The 9,250-nt window shown below is 42.9% G+C and overlaps 1 protein-coding gene across 2 annotated transcripts; it reads right to left on the bottom strand.

Moving 5' to 3' along the window:
* Positions 1–903: 903 nt before the first annotated feature.
* On the bottom strand, positions 904–9,236 carry stradb (STE20 related adaptor beta). Of its 2 annotated transcripts, none has more exons than XM_061836977.1 (12): positions 9,058–9,236; positions 7,392–7,456; positions 6,560–6,682; positions 6,044–6,143; positions 4,935–5,056; positions 4,741–4,849; positions 4,543–4,666; positions 3,496–3,667; positions 3,298–3,402; positions 2,959–3,221; positions 2,845–2,887; positions 904–2,569 (listed from the first exon to the last, which is right to left on the bottom strand). In XM_061836977.1, the coding sequence occupies exons 2-12, from the start codon at positions 7,401–7,403 to the stop codon at positions 2,417–2,419; spliced, it is 1,326 nt and encodes a 441-aa protein (XP_061692961.1). In that variant the 5' UTR covers positions 7,404–7,456; positions 9,058–9,236; the 3' UTR covers positions 904–2,416. The 2 variants fall into 2 exon arrangements, with proteins under 2 accessions (XP_061692961.1, XP_061692972.1); XM_061836988.1 differs by having other exon boundaries at positions 6,560–6,640; positions 9,058–9,234.
* Between the last annotated feature and the right edge of the window lie 14 nt (positions 9,237–9,250).

Consider the following 9,250-nt stretch of genomic DNA (forward strand, 5'->3'; position numbering starts at 1 on the left):
CATCACAGTTGTTACGAGCATCGTTATCGTTCCCTCACAGAGCACACTGCCTTCCCTCTGTCCATTTTGGAAGAGCCAACCAAAGTTTTGGACATGACGAACCTTGTCTGTGTGGACACTGGACCTCAGTTTTACAGATGAATGTTGGCAGCACTGTCCTAAAATAAAGTTCCATCTCCGTCTATGCAAAATACTTTGTTGTTTTCGAGCTCGGCCTGTTAGGCCGATAAGCAATTTTCTACACTGGTCACGGATGTCGGGAACAAGCATGCAAACTTAAATAGGTCAAGTGTTTACTTTGACCACAACAAACTTTTCAAACTGTAAAAAAGTCATTTTTACTCAATCAAGAAAGGCGTTCTGGAAGAGCCAATTGCGTCTTCAAACAGTGTGCGGTGTGTATCCCAAAATGATGTCAGTCCAATGAAGAAAAAAAGGTATCAAATGAAGACAAAACAGTTGAAGTTATTCTCATCAGGGGACACTTGCAAATGTTTGTCCACTTATAAGAGCTCCGCATTTCATTATCCTGCTTTATTTCCATGATAACTGAGTGATTTTGAAGAGGATACCACAAGTGCTTCGTAATTATATTTTAAATATGAATCAGTGAATGCATTAATGGGCTTTGTTAACACTGTGATTGTAGAGAATTTTAGCTGAGATTTGACACTGATAATGAGACACAAAGCCAAACTCAACTTGCATATTAGTTTAATATGTGCCTATTCTCATCTTTGACATGTACTTTTACGACGTCACAGTGCACATAAATCACAGTTACACAGAGGTCTCCTCGTGAAGCCGATCGTGCTTCACTACTCACACGCGACTCTTATTTCTTCTTTGGCTTCTGATCAGGGCAGGAAACATTGCTGATCTATTCTTTGTACAGAAAATACAGTACGACACACAACACAGAGGTCACTTCGAATAAGCAGGAGGTGGCCTTTTCTTTGTTTTTTGTGCACTGCCCCCTTTTGTTCAAAGGCCATTTCAAACGAGGTAGGACACCTCCATCGTTTTATCACTTCAACAATTGGAATTGGAATTTGCTGTGAATGCTGAGTGATTCTAAAACATAGAACATGGAGGGAAAATAATGAGCATATTTGTGCCGTCTAGATTGCCCAGAAATATTTTCTGTGTGCTCATCCAACTCCCTTTCCAAGTTTTCCATGAGAGTATACTGTTGTTTGAACTTTTCATTGACAGTAGGTAGAAGATTGCCCATACACAGCTGCTCAAATGCTAGGATTTTGTCATATAAAAATGGAGATTATGACAAATTATTTCAAAACATTCCACCAGTCACGTGGCCGTTACTATCTACAACTCAACTGCTGTAAAATTCATTTGGAAATCAAATAAACTGATGTGTTTGCACAACTGTGCACACCCTCCTAAACTGGAATGTGGCTGTGTTCAGAGTGAACCCATCACATACAAAATGGGAGTTGAGGGTGTTAAATGGTTTTTCTGACGTTTTTTTTTTCCCTTTCTCACAGAAGCCGGTATGTTATGTGCTATTTGAAAATGTTCATAATTCTCTCCTCCTTGTCCTCCACCTGAAGAAAATCAGCCACAAAACATGACGTTGCCACCGGCCTATTTCAGGGCAGTGGTTTTGATAAGGAGCGCTGTGTTTGGACCAAACAGACCTTTTGGAATTATGGCGAGAAGGTTGACTCTTGGCTTCATTAGTTTACAAATACACATTTGAAATCCCACAAGCACGTGGACAAATGTGATCCGGTCTGATGAAACCAAAATTTTGACCAAGTAATTCCAAAAAGCATGTTTGGCGCAAATAACTCATCACTGCTCACAATTCAGACAAAACTGTTTTGACTTTTAACGTACAAACTGACAATGAGTCAATTTTTAATAGTGATTTAAATTTTGGCCTCTCACAATTATAAAACTAGGTAAAGCTGCAGGTGCTGTCCGCCTGCGGGGGTTTTCTTTTTTTTCTTTTGCTGTTGAACTCTCTAATGGAGCACATCTCCAAATTAACATGAATTGAATGTGATTTGTTGATTCCAAAAACAGCCACATCACGTTATAAGCGGATGTGTGTAGTTTTGCAACCCTTTTTTTGTTCCGATTGAGTAGGCCCCATCAATGGTCTAAAAAGTTTGGAAATTATTTCTCATAGTATCATTATTTTTGTATATCACAAAAAGCTGGCATTGGAACAGGGGTGTGTAGACTTTTTAGGTCCACCGCAGGCTTTAGTGCGAATATTGAGTAACAAAGAGCATCCCACACCCCCTTCACCACAAAAGCACTAAATCTTCGTGTTCATGTCACAAGAGGTATGTATGAAGTACGTAATAGATGTCCATTTTAACATTGCTCAGACTTTTCTGTTCTTTTAACACAGCAGATGACAAATTATAGAATTGGTTGTCTTTTAGGAGAAATCCCACGACACCTCAGCTGGGGCTGCAGTTTGAGTGTGGCAGGTAGGGGTGGGGGGGCAGGATAAAAGCGGCACTTCGGAGCTGGTGAGTGGCACCGCTGGGTAAACAAGGCTCATGAAGGAATCTCTGCTCTGCCTCTTCACCTGTACAAACAACAAACATCTGCACGTCAAGATACCGCGAGGGAAGAAAAAAAAGAAGTTGCGCTTTGAACCAGGCAGGCCACAAGTTCAAGTTGAGACAAATGAAATAATGGGAACTACTTCGCGGTGACTGTCGAGGTGCCCTTGAACTGTAGCTGTTGCAATGCCAACAAGCTCAATCAAAAAGGCAAAGCAGATAATGGTTTAACATCCCAAACCGTTTTTGACAACTTTGACCAACAAACGAACAGAACCTCAAAAAATAAGGAACCCACCTGTTTGAAGAAAGCGTGGGTCATGAGGGTGGAGGCTGATGGTCTGAAAATGGCAGAAAATAATGTTAGGTGAGGTAAAGGCGAGGTGAGGTGACTACAATCAATGAGAAAGACCTGCGCTCAGGTTGCTGCTGCAGACACAGTTGCACCAAATTGTGCAATGTGGCCGAGTGGTTTTTAGGTCCGGGACTCCGAAGTCCTTCTGTGGCGGGCGGAGGGGCGGTGGTGCTGTGACTGGCGCTTCCGGTGGCCGCGCTCTCCCCCATGCCAGAGTCCACCCCGGACCGGGACGCTTTCAGCCCCCCCATCTCACTGAGCGGGAAGAGAGCGGTGTCCGGCAGGCACCGGTGCAAACCTCGCAGCTTCAGGAGCAGAGTCTAAACCCAACACATTCTGTTAGGGTCGGCACCCGCAAAACACCAGGGTGTGAGTACTTTTGCTGCCTCTGGTTACCTGAGTGGGTGCCATATCCTGGAAAGGTACCCTGCCGCTCACCAACTCGCAGGCGGCAATACCCAAACTGTAGATATCAGACTTCACACCATAACCATGGAGATCCTACCGAGGGAAGTTTGAGGATGAATCAGAGAAGAAGCGCCAAAAGCTTGATGGACATACTCGCGTTGCCATGGTTAGAATTCAAGAACTTACCTGTTGCAGTAGTTCGGGGCTGAGCCAAGGCACCAGGGCGGGGCTGTGGTGGGGCATGTCAAACACCGCCCTCATCCTCTTCCCTTCACGCATCATGCTGTAAACACCGTGGAGTCCCGACAGGTAGACACGCCCCTCTTCTGATAACAGGATGTGACTGGCTTTCACACCCCTGGTTGATGGAAGGAGGGTCAAATGACATTTTTGGGTTATTGTTTGAATGCTCAAAGTAGCAACCTTACAAATGGCCGCCATCTCGGTGGAATTTTCCACAATAACAAATACATTAAGCAAAAAAAAAAAAAACACGTGATGTATTGTACGGGCCACACTGCTCTTGTCACAAATAATGTTCCATTTGCGCTATTTGAGTCAAGTTTTTAGAGTAAGTGACACTGTTTGAAATGTCACTGTAATTTTGACACGTTGACTTGGAGAAATCGTGAGGTTTTTCGGCCTATTGGGTTTCTCAGTGGGTGTTTTGTTTTGAATTGAATAGAAAGTTGCCAGCCAGTTTAAAAAAAAAAAAAAAAAAAAAAAAAGGGTTTTCTTGAGTAGCAGACAAAAAAAAAAGGCTCCAGGATATATGTAGCGAAACGAGGTTATACTGTTTTGCTCTAATTTGAAGGCGTGTTTTGAGGAAACAAGTCAGCAAATATATAACGTTGTGCTAATCTTGATCCATAACTGACTTTAATGAGATAACAGCTCGTGAAATCACCCAAATTTATGCCCCCAAAAAGATGACAGTAGCAAACCACCACTATATCTTTATTTTAGTGAGTTTTCATAGTCCCGTTTATTCTTTCCTCCAGACATTTCAAATGATCACACTGCCAAGGACCCAAGTTTGTGCAATGAATGACTGATTCTCCATTTTGTCAGCTTCACAATTCCTTGACCTTTACCCTTACACAACTCTCTGGTTTTCATGTTAATTACACAATACAATGCAAAATACAAATTATTTCCATCTAATTGAACGATAAAATAATTCCTTTCACTGTTGACTGCAGGGTTTCAAACACGAGAGAAGTCAATGCCTACCTGTGAACGTAGCCCATGCGGTGCAGGTACTCCAAGGCCTGCAACACGCCATATAGCAAGTACGCTATTAAGGACTCGCTCATACCATCAGGGAAGTATGTCCTCATTAGGAAGTGTGCAGAACCTGAGAGTGAGAGGGTGGACAAGTTCAAACCACAGTTGGCGCTCGGAGCAGCTTTTGGACTGGGATGGACCGACCGTAGGCCATGAGCGGCGTGAGGACCCACAGCTGGCAGCAAGAGCTGAAGACGAGTCGGAACGTCAGCAGGTTTGGGTGACGGACCCGCCTGGACAGGAAAACCTCATTCTGTGGAATTGAACATCTAACTTGAAAACTGTTTTCAGGGTCACCTAACGCGAAAGAAGCCGAAGGGGGATGGAATCGGACTCACCAAGAGCTGCAGCAGCTCCTCCTCTGTGCACTCATCCAGGTTAGTTTGTTTTACCGCCACCAGCTGGCCAGTTGGAGTGTGGCGGGCCATGTGGACCTGGCTCAGGTTGTTGAACCCCCACCCTGTCACACAGATCACTGACGCATCACCCCCCGATGACGTCACACCCGAAGTCTGTTGCTACGGCAAGTTGATTTAACATTCACATTCAAAGCAAAGCTTGATTATCCAGAATTAGCATTATACATCACAACAATGTATTTCTGACAAGTATTACATTTTGAACATTTGGATTTTTCATTCAAAATATCTGTAACGTAATTATCAAAATGACAGCAATAAGAGCGGCATGGTGGATCAGCTGGTAAAGCATCGGCATCACAGTCCTGAGGACACGTGTTCAATCCCGGCCCTGCCTGTGTGGAGTTTACATGTTCCTGCGTGGGTTTTCTCCGGGCACTCCGGTTTCCTCCCACATCCCAAAAACATGCAACTTTAATTGGATACTTTAAATTGCCCCTAGGTGTGATTATGAGTCCAGCTGTTTGTCTCCATGTGACGTGGGATGGACTGGCAACCAGTTCAGGGTGTAACCCTGGTTACTGCCCGTTGGCAGCCGGGATAGGCTCCAGCACTCCCTGTGACCCTCGTGAGGATAAGCGGCAAAGAAAATGGATGGATGGACAGCGATAAGCGGATTTGACGTGGCAAAACCAAATTACAAATTTGGGGTATACAGCGAGTCGGTGCCTTGCTGATGGACTCTACAAGTTAATGGTAAAATAATCATCCACTGAAATGAAACCAAAACAGTACAATGAATAATAATAATAATAATAAGTCATTTAATATTTACATTATTATTATTTATTTTCGATTTCAAAGGATAGACAATGGAAATCTATTGCTCAGTGCTTGTAGTTTTGTTACTGGATTCACAAATCCTGCACATTATCTTTTGTAAAACCATGATATTTGCTGTTTCGTGTCTATATTTTGCGAGATATCCTGATGACCGCTTGGCCAAGTCAGCCTTGTAATTGAGCACTTTTTCCCAACTGGTCTTTCACCTAAAAATGAAAGAACAATGACATTAAGGTCTCTCTCACCCAGCTCAACGAGGAACTGGTAATGGGCAGGGTCTGCTGACAAAGCCGCAATGTCGTCGCCGCATCCCACTGGCGGGTGTCGAGGGGTGCCCCGGGAGCCCTGAGATACAAAGAAACTAAAACAATCAACAATGCTCAATGAATCAACATCGTGCATGGAATTGCAGACTATGTAACAGTGTTTGGTTAATTTGACAATATTTACTTTTTGGACATGTTGCGTGCAACAGCCAATTGAGTGTTTCTTATACTGGTGACGCTTATAGTCGCAGCTACCACAACAGTATATTAACAATCTGATCCATCCATCCCCTTAAACTAAAAGTCAACAACAGGGATTACCAACTCGAGTGACATAAAAAGCCACAGGTATGCAAGCAGCAACACGCATTGATCATATTTACACCAATAGGCTCTTACTTTATAGTCACGTTATTTCTATCCATGTGGATTTTAGGGTCAAGTCATTGGGACACTCAAGCGCTTTCAGTCTGTCTGGTGAAAAGTGCGACTGACCAACAGATGCTGACTGGTGTCCTCATAGCACTCCTCTATGTCCATGGGCTGGACCTGAGTGTGGGAGATGCAGGAGCAGTCCTGGAGAAGGAGGAGCGGGGAGGCAAGCACACGTGAGACAGCCTGCAACAGGGAAGAGAGGACAAGGAGGCGGGGCCTGGGGGGTGCTGTCTGCCATGCAGAGGTGGGCCCGCGGGGAGGGGCTTCAAACAAGTTTCTGGCATGTGATACGAGCTGTGTGTGGTGAGAGATCAAAAAACTGCACCGCTAGTCCCATTTCAATCTTTTCTCATTAAATTTGTCTGAAGAAAACTACACAAGACTGGCGTCTTCTCATATGCCAGCCATGCTATTATAACATTTTATGATAATCAATGAGAAGGGTCTTCAACATTTAATGTTTCAACATATTTAATTTTGAACACAAAAAGGATTAAATCCACAACTCTGTGCATTTCCCTCACTTTAGGTATACTAAGTAGCAACAACAGTTTTCAAGTCACAAAAATAAGAAAGTTTTATTGTTAAATCTTAAAACGCTTCATCGCTACCACCTACTGTATGAAATAGTAATGCCTGTGTTAACTCGTCTCACATGGCAGAAGTAAGGAATATTGCTCTAATAAACTCACTAATAGTTTTTTGACTCATTTGAGTCAAAGACATCTGTATCCACATAGAAACTAAAACTAAAATGTCATCATTTCATCAATGTGTAGAATGCAGTCATGAATTACAGAAGATCGTCAATTTAATTTAACAGGAATGATGACAAACTCAGCGGCGTGCAGGAAAGACAGAAACACTCCGCCATGCTTCACAAAGCTCTTACCAAGAAAGACATGAAGTCTTTGAGGCACTCTTTGAATCAGGTTTTGGCATTCGTCCACCTGAGAGCTGGAGAGAAAAGATGGAGAAAGACATTAAAGAATGATAATAGCATAATAAGAGGCAGACGGAATCCATCCAACCTCAGCCACTCAGCTATCAAATATCACTTTGCAGTGTGGGGGGGGGGGAGAATCATCTTCCTCCGCTTCTTTGGCGGAGGCGGATAAGAAACGGTTTTATTGTTAAATCTTAAAACGCTTCATCCCTACCACCTACTGTATGAAATAGTAATGCCTGTGTTAACTTGTCTCACATGGCAGAAGTAAGGAATATTATTCTAATAAACTCACTAATACAGTTTTTTGACTCATTTGAGTCAAAGACAACTGTATCCACATAGAAACTAAAACTAAAATGTCATCATTTTAGTTCTCCTCCTGTCACTACACTCTGATTGACTACTCTTGTTGCTCCTTGTCCGGTTCTAATATAATCATTAAAATTAAATATGAGGCATGAGATGAGGTGAGAAAGGGGTGATTTTTCAAAAGATCACTGAGATAATATTCTACTGTCAAATTATATGGACAGTACAGACAGACAGTTTTTAACATCCATCCATCTATCCATCCATTTTCTTTGCCGCTTATCCTCACAAGAGTCGCGGGGAGTGCTGTAGTCGATCCCAGCTGTCAACGGACAAGAGGCAGGGTACACCCTGAACTGGTTGCCAGCCAATCGCAGGGCACATCGAGACAGACAACAGCCGCACTCACAATCACACTGAGGGGCAATTTAGAGTCTCCAATTGATGTTGCATGTTTTTGGGATGTGGGAAGAAACCGGAGTGCCCGGAGAAAACCCACGCAGGCACATGGACAACATGCAAAATTCCACACAGGCGGGGCCGGGATTGAACCTGGGTCCTCAGAACTGTGAGGTCAACGCTTTACCAGCTGAGCCACCGTGTTCTGGTACTTCATAGTTATCATTGTGGTATATTATCTGAAGTGAGAATAACAAAAGTACCATTCTTTGGCTCTAAATGAAAATTGCACTACATAAACATACATACGCATTGCATATGTTTTGTCTTAAATTATGAATGCACGTATGCCTGCCTCTCGTACAAGAAGAAACTATAGGAATCATTTGCATTGTACACACCAGCCTCCAGTTAGTTATTTCACACGTTCATAATGGGTCAAAGGAAAATATGGATTTCTTGTATGTGTCCCCAGATGACCGAAAACAAACTATGCAAAATCGAATCGTTAAAAACTAATCACCCCAATTCATCTTTCCAGCTCAGCTGAATGTATCAGTTTAGGAGGGAGGGAGGAAGGAAGGAATAAGTGGCCAATATGTAGAAAAACACTCAAATCCCCGCATATCCCTGCAGGATCCAACTGATCAGATCATTCAAATGAGCCCCCCCACACACCCCTCCTTAAACAAAAACAATACAAATACAACTGTACAGGACTGAACTTTGAAATTTCTTGTTGATTTAGTTAGGTTTTTTTTTGCCCTACATAATAAAACACGTTTCAGCACGCGTCATGATAAATATTTCTTCTTTACACACCTGCATCGCAGTATGGTTGCTTCTGTTTTGAAACCGTGTCGACCGGAGAGTATTTTGAGAGCAGTTTGAATGCCATTACCTTGTCTCAGCTGTAGGTCTTCGACGCATATGCAAAAAAAATGCGCATGAAATGCTTTTGTTAATACATTTTCAAAGTACATCACTCATGTCATGACCAAATTATATGAGTTGAATAGGCACGAAAGAGGGTATATTGTGCAAGACTTTTAATTTGACACAGATGACTGTCGCGTAGTGATGGCGTCTATGTA

This window comes from Syngnathoides biaculeatus, chromosome 2 (genome assembly GCF_019802595.1).
Source record: "Syngnathoides biaculeatus isolate LvHL_M chromosome 2, ASM1980259v1, whole genome shotgun sequence".
Taxonomy (NCBI): Eukaryota; Metazoa; Chordata; class Actinopteri; order Syngnathiformes; family Syngnathidae; genus Syngnathoides; species Syngnathoides biaculeatus.

What these genes read in the sequence shown, in the direction of transcription:
- stradb (XM_061836977.1), bottom strand. An exon ending in GCCCCGAACTACTGCAACAG is followed by an intron (nt 3,403 to 3,495) that starts GTAAGTTCTTGA and finishes TTCCCTCGGTAG; the next exon opens with GATCTCCATGGTTATGGTGT. An exon ending in AGGATATGGCACCCACTCAG is followed by an intron (nt 3,222 to 3,297) that starts GTAACCAGAGGC and finishes TGTTGGGTTTAG; the next exon opens with ACTCTGCTCCTGAAGCTGCG.